The following is a 14127-nucleotide window of genomic DNA, read 5'->3' as shown; positions in this document are numbered from 1 at the left end:
CAGGTTTCTACAGCAACCTCCCCTCTACGAAAGCACCAACACACCCCACTGTATCACCACCCAATTTCCTTCACATCCCAGACCAAACAACCCTGGCCCTTTAACAAGGGCTTAAACGTGCCCTTTAACAACCCTGGGCACACATATTGCTGCAGCACAGCTGATGGACACTGGCAGGGCTAAGGAGAGTCTGTCATACTCACCAGGCACAGGTCAGCCTGGTCATGTCAAACTCCCTTCGTATAAATCTTTTACATTAACACATGCTAGCAACACTACGCTGATCAGTTTTGCTAACTTGCACTGAAGGCAAATCAAAGCAAGAGTCCCAACCCTGGCTCCATCAGCATCTTCACTGACAAACTGAATGAGTGGTTAAGGTGGAAAACTATTCCTTCTCCACAGAAGGCTACAGGTAGTCATGACTTCATTCAGAACTGCACTAAGATGATGGGTAAGAAATGCTTTAACCCAAAATTATTAATTGCAAACAGACATTGAGCATATCTAGAACACACCCCTCTTCCAGGACGCTTTTGGCACGACAGCAGAACTACTGGTCATTCTCAGGTAAGGGGACACACTGAAGTATGGCCAGGACAGGTCATTGCAGCTTATGTGCTACAGAGCAGAGGTGGAAACAGCTCCTGCAGGTAGAAGATTCTGGTCTTGACCTGCAAGGAACTTTCACAGCCTGTTCGCACATGCCTGTCCCTCTTCCTCCACCCCTTTTTACACCAGCAGCGAATTCTTGCAGAAACATCTCTCCCCAAAGAGCTTCCCAGGCAGAACTGTGCCTGCCAAAACAAAACACAAGTCACCTTTCAGCAGCTGTGGGTATTTGGTATGAACTAGGTTGGTAAGATCTCCACCATCATCCAGAATCATGTTGAGGGGCTGCCCATCCTTGAAGTACAGGGTCTGCTCAATGCACCACAAGTATTCCTCGTCTGTCTCCCCCTTCCAGGCAAACACTGCATGGGAACAAACACAAACCATTAACCAGATCTTACTCAGCATGTAGTGAAGCAGCCAAAGGAAGATTTCATCAGCTCCCGGTAGCAGCTGACAGGCAGATGATTATCTGTACCTGCAGGCCAGCAAAGACATTTGCACTGAAAAACAGACCTCCGAATAATCACTGTTCCAGGCCACAAACATGGCCAAAATTTTGAGACTTCATTACTCTCTTTATCCTTCTTCCATGTTAAAAAGGAGAAGATAAAGCAAAGGAGACTCACATCCACAGCACCCCAGTCATTAGAAATAGCCACTGGACAAATTGATACAGATAAATGAAAACACAACTACAGCATTTTCTAGCACAGCAGAAAAGAGGGACCAGACTTTAGCATGAGCTAAGCAGCAGAATATAAACTCTTCAGCAACTCCGAGTTTAAATTCTAGTCTCTAGCCCAGCACTAAAATCCAAGCTGAGGTGCCTTATCTGCTCTAATTAGGCTGTATTTCTATGTCAGTATAGCCTCAGCAACAGGCTGCCACCACTGGCATGTTGCATCCAGTAGGATTTGCGTCTTTCCAGACATCTGTACTGTCCTCATGCTATACGCAACCCTCAGAAGTATTCTGGCACTCAAAACACGTACTGGGCACATTATTCACACACTCCAACATTTGGATAAATTGTCATGTTTTCTCTGTTTACACAGAAACTGACCTTGAGCCAATCACACAATTACCTATTCTGAAGTAATGTGTGTCAGGATCTCATATTGAAGCCAAGGGACCAGCATTCCTCCAGGGTCTCAAATTCAGTATGTGAAGTGCAATATTAACAAAAAGAGCAAGTTCCAAAAATAAGGACACAAAGGGCAAAGATCAAACACTTTTGACAAACACTCAACCAGTAAATGGCTCTTTAGTTGAGTTTTGGGTGTTGAAAGCAGTGAGGAAGTCAACCCAATGTCTAAAAATCCCACATGGCCCTTGGACAACCCTCTCCAGAGGCAATGCCTGAAGGTGGTGGTGCCGAAGTAGCTGATGAAGGAATCGCTCTGTTGCACTAGAATGTGCCACAGCTAGGGAAAGACTTGTGGCAATATATCATTATAATGAGACACCCCTCCCCAAGCAGACTGCCAGAACCCAAATTTAGCCTCTGCCAACAGCTGGTTTCAGGTAATGCAGTTTCCAGCACTGAGGATTGCATTTCCTTCGGCTGACTTACACAGCGGACAGCTTCAAGTATTTACACTGATCCATGAGGAATTGCTCAGGAACCTGACAGTAAGAAGACAGCAGCATCCTGATCCAGCACTCAAGGGATGTTAAGCAGGAACACAGCTGGGCTAATTCTAGCCTAAAAATATACTGGGTATTGACCTCCACTGTGACAGGGCACATGACAGCTCCCTTACCTTCCCCAAACCGTATTTAGCACAGAGCTTGCTGGAAAGCCCCAAACACCGCCAGCTACAAACACCTACACACCGCTCCATTTCATCACCCAGCCCATTCCATCATCTTAATGAGCTCTTACACAGAGCCCAACAGCAGCCTTCGCTGAGAGACCTGTGCACAGGCTGATGCAACAAACCTTGAATCAAACGTCCTGGTTTGCAATAACCACTGCTTCTGATGGGCTGTTTCTATCCTCAAGCTTGTTCAGAAGAGCTTGATGTGTACACAGTTTGATTTAGCAAGAACAGGAAGTACAGCCCAACTCAGCCAAACCAGAACATGGAAAACTTACCAGGGATACCAGCTTTGGCAATAGCAGCTGCAGCATGGTCCTGAGTGGAGAAAATGTTGCAGCTTGACCATTGTACCTGGAAAACAACCAAGTTTTGTTTGCTGAACAAAGTTCTGAGATATCAGGGACTCTCTATCGAACACAGGAGTTTAAAAGAGAGCAAGAGCAGAAAGAAATTAGTCCAGATTCCTGCCTTTTTCAGCAGCTCAGCAAAGATAAGGTGAGAACTGGGTGCCTGACTAAGTCAGGGAAAATAATGTCACATGGAGAGAATGTGAATGAGCTTTAGCTGTGCCATATATTCAGCCATCTCCTTGCTCACAAGCACTTCTCCCAGACAGCCAGAGCATACTCCAGATCTTCAGAGGTGCCCAGCAGGGTGGGTTTGGGAAGTTTTGGTCAATAAAGGTCAGATTTTCAGAACAGCCCTATAGCACGTGTCCACTGAAGGTATGGACATGCAGTAACACACCTGCTGGCACTCACAAGAGTCAGAAATGCAGCTGAAACATTACACTCAATCCAGCCATTCTCTAAGATTATGCTCACCCACCTCCCACTCTGTGCTCCAGTCATGGAAGCTTTTCCAGCTGAGCTAAGTGTTTTCCTCAGATTTCATAACTAGGCTCAGGCACCTAGAAAAGCAACAGCATGTTGCTGAGTTGCACTGGAAAGGATCTGCACACCTACTGCAGCTCACAGCACCGCATCCCAGAGCCACACACCCGCTGCTGCCCATAGGGCTGACTGGCAGCTATTTGCATGTTCACCAGTTACAGAGCTTGAGTAGAGAGGGCAATAAGGCAAAAACATCCAGCCCGTTTTCAGATACTCATCCCACGTGATCAAAAAGTGACAGTTCAAAGTAAAGGGTGCAGTAGGAACCAACCTACGCTACCAACACTGGTCATGAAAACACACCTGGAAGGGACACAGGAAAACAGAATCCATTACCTAAAGCCGCACCTCCTCACTTGGGTTTTTGCAAGCTCATCCCATACCAGCAGAGATGACATCAGGAGGTGTCATGACATTCAAAAGATACAGAATACCTATATATTGTTTACACTTCAGACTTGATACAGACTTGTGGTAGTGACAAAAAGCCTAGAATAACTGGCACACCTGATAGGCTCAGACCCTAGTATTTACATCACTGCTTATGGAAAGGATCATTTTTTGTTACATATTCAGAACTTACACTCTGAAGCAGAGTATTTATTCTGTTCTGTTAACCCAGCCATAAAATGGACACCCAAGTTACTATGCTGCAGTGAGCTACATCCTCATTACATGGGGTATGATTTTATCAGTTTCATTCCTCCCTCCCTGGCACCAAAGTTCTGACAGAACAGATGAACGAGGGCTGAATCCAAACTCAAATCAAAGCCTAAACTAATCCACAGGCATCAGGACAAGGAGTTAACACAACAGCACACACCTTTAAAGGTACAACCACATCTTTGAGAAACCAAGTCTCTGCAGGTACCTCCCTGAATGACTTGGATGAATCCCACAGAACACTGATCTGGGGTTATGCTCAGCTTTAAGCAGCTTGGCAATGTCTAACTAAGCACACAGCTGCCTCCTAGGCCAGCCACACTGGGATACAGCAACCAACAGGAGCCACAAGGAGCCTCCCAAACTTCAACGGCTACTGCTTCCTTTTAAATCCTACAGAGGGACAGGAGTTCCCCATAGACTGGCGGGAACAAAGCCAGGACTGTACCTCCACACTGAAGCTCTCCTTCAGAACTGCACCATTTGCAGCCACAGGACAGATCTGAACAGGCTGGGGAACATCTGCACAGCAGCATGTGCCTTGCCCAGGCTGACCTGGCAGTGTCCATTCCTAGTTCCCTCTCTTTTTGAGGAGGCACCTTCACTGCTACAGAGAAACTCCTCCTTCTCCCAGCACCTTTCAATCAGCATGACACTGCTCAATTCTCAGCTGCTCCCAGAGAGGGATCCCGCACAGGGCACCTCTGGGCAGCCAAACTGCAGGAAGAAAGAACTTCAGATCATATACACACTTAACAATCGATCAAAATTCCCGTCAGCTCCCTGCTCAGCGCACAAGCAATGCAGATTGTGCTCAGATACCTGGTTCTCCTCACGCCCTGTACAGCAAACACTCGGCTGTGATGTCTGGACTTCATTCAGCAAGTCAGGCATGGGACATAAGGGAGTAAATGGCTTCTGAGTATCTCAGACTTTAATATGGATGAGAGTAACTGGCCCACAGTCACACAAAATTCAGTGGAGATCCCAGCCCTTGGTCCCTGAGCCACACTGCATCCCTGTTGTTTTCCTGCACAGCTCAAGGGCCAGCACGAGCTCTCAGAAAACTTCATTAGATTTTGCTGACTTTACCAGGGCAGACTGGGGCTCTTAATACAGGCTAATCTGTGCTGGAGGCAGTCCCTAGAGCTGCAGCATGAGCAGCCACAGCACTGCAAGCCTGAGAACAGCATGGCTGCGTGGGCACTGCACACAGGGGACAACAGGCACTCAAAGCTGCAGCTTGTCCACAGAGAACACACACACCCCACACTCCAGGGGTGCTGAGGGCAGGCAACAAACTTCTTGCTCAAGGAGAGAAGATAAAATATATCCATTTGCAGACTGCAGCCTCATTTAAAAAGTACAGACATTTGCCAGGATTCTGTAAGGTGTTACGTAAGCAGGAGCACTGACCTGGCAGAGCATTACCCAAGAGCTGAAGGAGAAACTCAGAGCCTCATTACCTCAGCCCCCAGCACGATGAGGGTCTCTATGAGAACTGCTGTCTGCACGGTCATGTGGAGGCAGCCAGCGATGCGGGCGCCTTTCAGGGGCTTGGATGCAGAGTACATCTCCCTCATCTTCATCAGCCCTGGCATCTCATTCTCCGCAATCTCAATGGCCTTGCGACCCCAGTCTGCAAGGCTGATGTCAGCTGCAAGAGAAGCAGGACAGGTGTCAGAGTTTGAATAGCTGAGACCCTGGTATCTGTTCACACACTTGTGGGTAGGCACTGGCTGCAACAGCTGAACTCAACACCCAGCAACAGCTGGGAGACAGAGCTGCAGGAGAACCAGACCCTATTCCAGTTATTCCCGGGTTCTTTGCTATGGTACACAGGCTTTTACACAAGTTTAGACCAAACTTAACAGCCCCTCTAAAAATAAGCATGCTACTGCAAGCTAGTATAAAGCAACTGCGATCTAGCGCACGGACATCTTGAGGCCCATGAATTCAGTAAGCCACGGTCTTAAGCATTTCTTACAGACACTCTCCAAGAGTCCAAAGCTAAAGGGACCGACTTCCACTGTATTGACCTGCGTGTGGGGAGGGGTTGGCTGTAGGGCACTGGCTTCCCACACAGAGAATGCTCCCTAAGAGTGCACCAGGAGCTGAGCCCAGCTTAGCTCCCCCTCCTCACAGCGAAGCTGCAGGTCCTTCCCCCTTAGATCCACAAAAATTATTATAAGTGACCATAAATACCTTAGTTTCCAGTCAACTTCTACTTTTGTAAAAAGGATCTAGAGCAGAAAAGTTCAGTAAAAAATGAGCAAGGGAGACCTCTGACAGGCTCGCTGCATTCACCATGGATGTCCGACCCCAGCCTTAAAAACACCAGGGTCAAGCAGGTAATGCCCGGCTGCAGCAACTCTTCAGCACCAGCCAACACACAGTGTCCTCCTTACCCGGTTTGAGACCGAGAGATTTCGCAAGTTCACCATTCTATTTAGACCGTAGCCAGATGCTTTTTTGTCACCTACCTCGTGAACACAGCCTGTGTAGAGCACTGGGGAACACCAGGACTCTGAGTCAGACTGCAGGGTTTAATACAGACAGGCTAATTGCATTTTGCTACAGAATGAAGCCTGAGGCCACTGAAGCTATTGCACGTGCTAGAGCTGACTGGAGGACAGCCTGTACATCACCGGGACTGAAAACTGCCTGAAAACACGCAAGGAAAGGACCGCGAAAACAAATACATCAAGAGGAGGAGGTTTGATATTACCCCTGTTAAAGGCTTGGTAGCTTTACCAGGGCTGCTTTAAAAATAACCTGCAGCATTTTAGGTTCAGAGCCTCCAGGGTAAATTATTTATGAATCTGAGCCTTACAGACCAGTGTTCTTTTCTTGGAATGAAGCCTCCAGGTAACATGCAACCCTTTATAAAGACTGGGGCTCTGTGAAGTTTCAGGTCTACAAAAATACCCGCCAAAACCTCCACGGCAAGTGAGTCAAAGGTCTCAGGATGGGGAACGCTTCCACCTTCGGAACTAAGCCTGTTCCCGCCAAAGGCTCTGAGCGGCGGGGGAGGGACGGGCCAGCCGGGCCAGGAGAGCGACACAAGCGCGAGTGGGAAGCCGGCGGTGCAGCGCCCCCGGGCCCCCTTCCCCCGCGGCAGCTCCCCCAGGGCACAGGGGGCTCAGGCCCGGCTCCGCCGCGGGCAGGACCCGCCGTCCTCCCCCCCGCGGCCGCATCCAGCGCGGCGCCACGGCCGCAGAGGCCGCGCTCCCCGCACCGCGCTTGCCCCGGCCCGGGGGAGGTGCCGAGCCCCGCGGGACCGGCCCAGAGCTCGCACTCACCCACTTTGTAGGGCAGCCGGTCCGACATGCTGGAGCTGCGGAGCGAGCGGGCAGGAGGAGGCGGCGGCAGCGCCGGCCACGCTTTAAGCAGAGGCGGTGCCGCCTGCGTGAGGCGGAGTCGGGCTGCGCCTGGGCGCCGGGCCCGGCCGGCGCCTCCTCCGGGCCGGGCCGGCCGCGGGCCCGCCTGCTCTGCGGGCAGCCAGGGCACGGAGTGCGCGGGGCCGCGCTGTCCCCAGAACCCGCCTCGTGCCCAGACCCTGCCTCATGCCCAGAACTTGCCCCATTCCCAGAAACTGCCCTGTCCCCAGAACCTGCCTCCCGGTGCGGCCTCTGCCGCAGCTTCGGCCCCGTGCCCGAGCACGTTCTGGCGGCCGTTGCACCTGCCGCTGCCGGTGCCAGCGCGGGAGTTGGTGTGTAAGTATCGGTAGAGATGGCTCAGAGCATGGACCAGGCTCTGCTCCGTGGGGCCCAGCAGTGGGATAAGAGGCAACGGGCAGAAACTGAAGGAAGTTCCACCTGAACACGAGGAAGAACTTCTTCGTTTGGCAAGTGACCACCCACTGGAACAGATTGCCCAGAGAGGCTGTGGAGTCTCCTCCGCTGGAGATATTCCAGATCCGTGCTGTGGCATGACTGTTTCACTCAGGATGTGGGACCAGAAGCCCCACTGTGGTCCCTTTCAGCCTCACCCATTCTGGGATTCTGTAACCTAGAGCCGCGTGAAGCCACAGCAGGTGCCAGGGCAGTGCCAGGAACAGCCCTGATCCGCGATGTCAGGCCTGGCCACGACGGCGTTGAGCAGGCAGCACTCCCTGTCTCACTTTCCCGAGAGGATCCCACGAGATGTTCAGTGTGAAGTGTTACCCTGGGGCACACAGACTCCTCACTGCAGCGCGCCCAAGGCAGTGGGCAGAATACAACTGGTGAGATGCCAGGCAGAGCTGAGGCCGAGGTATGAGCAGCTCTATCAGCCTGGACCTTGGACTTGGCTGCAGGCAGTTCCCCTCCCCAGCCTGCAGCCCTCTCCCAGGTGCTGGGCAGGACTGCCGGCCCCCAGGCACAGCCAATGCCCACTGGGCACACAGGAGGCACAGCCCTGCTTCGGCCTTGCCTGTGGGTCACGCACATATTTGCTTCTGTTCTAACACCTGAAACACATTTATCATAAGCCTCAGTCATGAACTGGGGTGAACTTTCCAGCCACACAGTTATTATACACATCTCCTTTAACTCGTGAAATACATAAGAGTGAGGATTTCCTCCTAATTACACAGAAATGCTCATTGAGTTCTTTTGAAAAGTTTGAAATAGTTCTCAGTGCGGAGTTTATCCTGAGACCCCAGTTCCCAGTCCACCATGTAAATGAGGGTAAATATTTTTTAGGTGAGCAGCAACTGACCTTCAGTGACCATCCGACAGTGAACAGACCACAGAAAGGCAGAAATCCCAATAGAACACCTGCACAAACAATCAGTACACGTGGAAATGGCAGGATTCCTGTATAATACTCAGAGTGCTACAGGTGCACTGGCACACCTGATACCGTACAAGGAGTTCTGTAAATCAAAAGGTGCCCAGTGCAGGCTTTGCTCTTTTCATTTTACCCCTCAGCACCAGAGCACGTTTAGTTCCTCCCCAGTGATAACACAAAATTCCCCGCTGGTGCTCACGAAGCTGCAGCTCCTCCCAGGCTCATCCCTGCCCCGGCTTTGGGATCCTGAGCATGGGAAGGAGCTGGAGCTGTTGGAGGGAGTGAAGAGGAGGCTCCGGAGATGCTGTGGGGGCTGGAGCACCTCTGCTTTGAGAAAAGGCTGAGAGAGCTGGGGTTGTTCCGCTGGGAGGAGAGAAGGCCTCAGGAAGGCCTCACTGTGGCCGAGCGGGACTTGGAGGGGCCCTGGGGAAGGATGGGGACAGAGTGTTCAGCAGGGCCTGTGGCCAGCGACGAAGGGGGCATGGCTGCAAACTGGAGGAGCTCAATTTAGCTTTGATCTGAGGAGGATGTTTTTCTCCCATTAGGGTGATGAGGCCCTGGCACAGGCTGTGCAGAGTGGCTGTGATACCCCATCCGTGGGAGCATTCAAGGCCATGCTGGACAGGGCCCTAAGCAACCTGGACTGGTGGGAGGTGGATGAGGTTGGAATGAGATGATCTTTAGGGACCCACCCAAGCCAAACTACTCAGGGATTCAATCATTTTATGACAAAAAACAGCCAACCTGGAGGGGCCCTGGAACTCCTGTCATATCACAGCTCCCAGATTCATCATGTCACAGCCAGTGTTCCAGGTGGAACTTCCAGCCCCTGCTATCAAGCACAACACAGTAAATGTGCTGTAGCCAGCAGAGCCTTCAGTCTGCTTGGAGACCACCTTTCACCCTGATCACACCAGACTGTCCTCAGTTGCTCTCAGCTATTGCTGTCAGTCCTGAGCTCATCCTGCTGCCTGGATCTCAGCACCAATCCCAGCAGGATGTGCACTCCTGTCCCAGTGAAGGTACAGTGCCATTCCAGGGAGGGAGCACCCCCCGACTGCCTGGGCAGGCTGGAGCCCTGTGGGGGTTGGTGTGGGACAGGGACCGCACTGTGAGGTTGTGCTGCCTCACTCAGGCAGCCAGAGACACTGAGGAGGAGATGGAAGTGGATATGGTTAGGGAAGAGAGCATGGAAGTAGATGTAGAAGAGACTAGAGGAGTTGGAGGTCAGTGAGGTGGAAGAGCTGGAGGAGATGATGGAAAGCGATGTGAAGGAAGAGATGGAGGACATGGAGGTGAATGAGGACAATGAGGTGGAAGACATGATCCTGGGATGAAGACTGATCCCACCAGAAGGACAGGCAGGTGCTGGCCATGCCCTGCCCACAGGCAGAGTGGGTTCCCTGCGGCCAGGCTGGGGCTGGGCTGGTTGGCCCCGCTCAGGGACACGGTGCCCCGGGGGGGCCCTGGATTGTGGCGGCACAAGCACCACCCCCGGCCTGCCCTGTGCTTGCTTTGGGCCACACAAGCCCCGTCCCAGCACCTGGGGCCCGGCTCCCAGCCCCAGCTGGGCTCAGTTCTGGTGGCAGAGTGCTGCTGTGCCAGCGTGTGCCAGCCTGGGGGCACAGGGAACAGCGCTCAGGGCCGGACTGGAGTGATCATGCCCCAAAAATTAACTTCACAAGGAAAAATCATAACACACACCCTCCCTGACTTAGAGACTCTACTAAGTCAGAAGGCCGCACAGTAGCTAACTGATTCTCGGATACTGAAATATGAAGTAATACTAACCACAGCTAGAGATGTGGAATTAACTACTTCAAAGATTCTGAATCCAGCCCAATTCCTATCGGGAGAACCAGTGTCCGACCTCGAACATAACTGCTTGGAAGTTATAGACTTACAGACAAAAATGAGGGAGGATCTGGAGGATACCCCCCTTCCAGAGGGCGGGATACTCTTCACTGATGGGTCTTCCAGAGTGGAAAAGCGAAAAAGACTATCAGGGTACACAGTAGTTGAAAGTATCAGAAGTGGGGATGAGCTAAAGGTCCTTGAAAAGGGAAAGTTGCCAACAAACTGGTCAGCACAGTGTTGTGAAATATATGCCCTGAAAGGAGGACTTGATTTATTAGAAAAAGATCAAGGAACCATATATGTAGACTCTAGATATTCTTTTGGGATTGTGCAAACATTTGGAAAAAATCTGGGAAAAGAGAGGGTATCTGAATTCAAAAGGGAAAAATTAGGTCCATAAAGAATTAATCAAATTAGTGCTAGAATCCCTGATGAAACCAAAATAATAGCTGTGGTGTACATAAAGGGGCATCAAAGAGGGAATTCCTTAGAAATAAGAGGCAACCAAGCTGCAGACCAAGCGGCAAAACTGGTGGCTAAAAGCCCTGGGAATCCAGTAAAAGACCCCACTCTCAGCAGCACTACCGATGATGGGGCAGGGAAACCAACTTATGATCAAGTAGAGCTAAAACCCATAAAAGATCTGGAATTACAACAAGGGCAACAAGGGGAATGGTTAGCCCCAGGTGGGGGGAAGTTTTTAAACAAAGCGTTGGCACAAAATGTATTTGAAGAGATACATTCATTAACCCACTGGGGTACCCAGGGCCGCTGTGACCATTTTCTATGAGGACATTTATGTGTAGGAGTGTACCACTTGGTGAAAGCAATCACAGAAGGGTGCTCCCTTTGTCAGAAAATCAATCAAAAAGTAATGAGAAAAGTCAAGTTAGGAGGGAGGCCAATAGCCCTTAGGCCTTTCTAGAATGTGCATTTTACTGAGATGCCAGCAGTACAAGGATACAAACATCTCTTGGTTATTGCAGATCATTTGACCCACTGGGTTGAGGCCTTCCCCACAAAAAGGGAGACAGGTCAAGTTGTAATAAAGATATTATTGGAGAACATTCTTCCCAGATATGGTCTAGTAAACAACATAGATTCAGACAGAGGTCCCCATTTCACAGCACAAGTGCTACAAGAGACCACCAAAGCACTGGGGATTAAGTGGAGGCTTCATACCCCTTGGCACCCCCAAAGTTCAGGGAGAGTTGAGAGGATGAATAAGACCCTCAAAAACATACTAACCAAATTAATCACAGAGACAGGTATAAATTGGCTCAAATTCCTGCCTCTGGCGCTCCTGCGGATCCGAGTATGTCCCAGGTCCGATGTTGGAGTATCACCATATGAAATGATGTTTGGACTCCCCTTCTTGTTAACCCCCTACAGCTCCGGAGATTACCTAGAGAGGGAGGCAGAAGCCCAAAAGTACATAAAAACAATCAGTAATACTTTGGCAGACCTGAGAAAAAGAGGGCAACTTCCTCAAGCCTCTTCCCTGGCCACTGACCTACACCAGATCAAACCTGGAGATTGGGTGCTAATAAAATCATGGTTCAATACCCCACTAACCCCTAAATTTGAGGGTCCTTTCCAGGTCCTGCTGACCACGCATACCGCCGTGAGAACAGAGGAGAAGTGCAGGACTCACTTCATTCGAGTCAAAGGACCCCTCCCACCTCCAAATAATACCCCACCACTTCAGCTACAAATCTACCTGAGTGGACTGTATCCAAAAGCCCAAAGCCACTCAAATTTACTTTGAAAAAGAAAGCTGGGACTGGTTAACAGGACTAAAGACTGATAAAAAAACTTTTACAAAGAACAAGTTGCTTGTTTGTTGTGAAAAGTTTTACTATGGTCTGTGTTTTAAGATTTATTGTGACTTTAAAGTGTTACTGTTAAGAGTTAGAAGAGTTAAATTACTAAATGTTAGACGAGTATGATGGCTAAAAATCAGAGTTATCACCATTCTCACACAGAGCATTACTTAACAGGGTCCAAATTTGAAAAAGTAGGAGTGGTTGTAGGTGGACCAGGCATGACATCGCAGGTGCCCCGCAAAAGTTTCCAATTCCAAGAGGCAAGGCTGAGCGAGACCAAGAAGGTTCGTATCAGACCCTTGGAAAGGCTGATAATGGCTGTGTCAATAATTCAGCTGTCAGAAAGAGCGTGTACCAAATGCTATCAGCCCATATACGATGGGGAAAACCTGCAGTCACTGATAAGGGTCCACACCCACGTCGACCCTGCCTGTTTAGATATAACCACACTTTCCACCTGCCAAGAAGACGGAAAGAAGTATTGGATTGCTAAAAATGCTGCCAAATTTAGACAGCGCCTGATTGGGGAATGCCCTGTCAGAGAATGGGTTTGTTTTGAAGAGTTAAATAATCTAGACAGAGTTGCAGACCTCATAAAAGAAAAACCTGTGATCAGGAGGAAAGGTGAAATAAGTGAACCCCTAGAAAAGAATTTGTTTGTCGATCTGATGGAAAAGATTAGCCATGAATTAAACCTGACAAATTGTTGGATATGCGGGAGCACTCAAATGGCTGATGTATGGCCTTGGGAAGGAATTAGCTTGGCACCAGTTGACATTCTCAGGTGGAAACAGATGAGACAGGAACCTTCTGAAGTAGGAGAAAGACCAAAGAAGCAATGGGACTTGAAATCTGTTGTAATAGGAGAAGAATGTATAAGGAGAACAGGCAGCAGATATCAGACTTTTGTAGGATGAATGCCTTGCAAAAGGTATCTGCTAATAAAAGAGTCAACCAAAGAGTGGGTTCCTGGAAAGCCAGAGACATTTTGGTCAATTAGGAGAAGATCTTGGTGTATTTATCATGAGAGCTATCAACTACACGAATGTACAGAAAGAGGTATTGGCATCAACCCCTTCTGGGGGATCAAAGAAATCTCTAGGTATTGGGAACACCCATTTGACACACTGAACACTTCTTGGAAAGCACCAAAACATCTGTTTTGGGTTTGTGGTGATAAAGCCTATACACACCTGCCTGGAGACTGCTTTGGTAGCTGCATTATAGGTATTATAAAGCCAGCCTTTTTCTTGCTCCCACGTAAATCAGGGAGCTACCTAGGCATCCCCCTTTACGACACCTTAGGGAAAAGATACCGCAAGAAAAGGACCATAATCAATATGGGAAGTGAACAAAATTGGAAAGGGACGGTGTGGAATCCGGAGAAGATTGTAAAAACCTACGGACCAGCAACATGGGCACAGGACGGGTCCTCCTGGGACTACCGAACGCCAATTTTTATGCTAAATCGTATAATTCGGCTTCAGGCAGTATTGGAAATCATTTCAAATAAAACAGCATTGGCACTGGATCACATTAGCAACCAATTGGCACAAGCTAGGGCAGTAATGTACCGAATTAGATTAGCTGGGGATTATTTGTTAGCAAATGCAGGTGGCATCTGCGGAAAATTTAGCTCCTCAGAATGCTGCCTAGAAATTGATGACAAAAGCAAAG

General features: G+C 49.6%; 1 protein-coding gene across 4 annotated transcripts in view; it reads right to left on the bottom strand.

Annotated features, from left to right (window-relative positions):
• The window catches only part of LOC136298107 (uncharacterized), a 212826-nt gene that overhangs the window by 160084 nt on the left and 38615 nt on the right, over window positions 1-14127 (bottom strand). For 3 of the 4 annotated variants that reach the window (XR_010723266.1, XM_066198575.1, XM_066198576.1), the window contains exons 5-7: window positions 5461-5651; window positions 2714-2789; window positions 822-974 (exon numbers count right to left, since the gene is read on the bottom strand). Coding sequence is in view for 3 of the 4 variants with exons in the window: in XM_066198575.1 (XP_066054672.1) it covers window positions 822-974; window positions 2714-2789; window positions 5461-5651 (420 nt within the window). In the remaining variant the exon portion in view is untranslated. Of the gene's footprint in view, window positions 1-821; window positions 975-2713; window positions 2790-5460; window positions 5652-7296; window positions 7367-14127 lie in introns of those variants that run through there. The other variant, XM_066198578.1, reaches the window with a different exon arrangement.

The sequence above is a fragment of the Chamaea fasciata genome, unplaced genomic scaffold (genome assembly GCF_029207755.1).
Source record: "Chamaea fasciata isolate MVZ Bird 193981 ecotype frontalis unplaced genomic scaffold, bChaFas1.0.hap1 SCAF_17, whole genome shotgun sequence".
NCBI classification, from domain to species: domain Eukaryota; kingdom Metazoa; phylum Chordata; class Aves; order Passeriformes; family Sylviidae; genus Chamaea; species Chamaea fasciata.
This window is presented reverse-complemented; position numbering and strand designations above follow the sequence as displayed.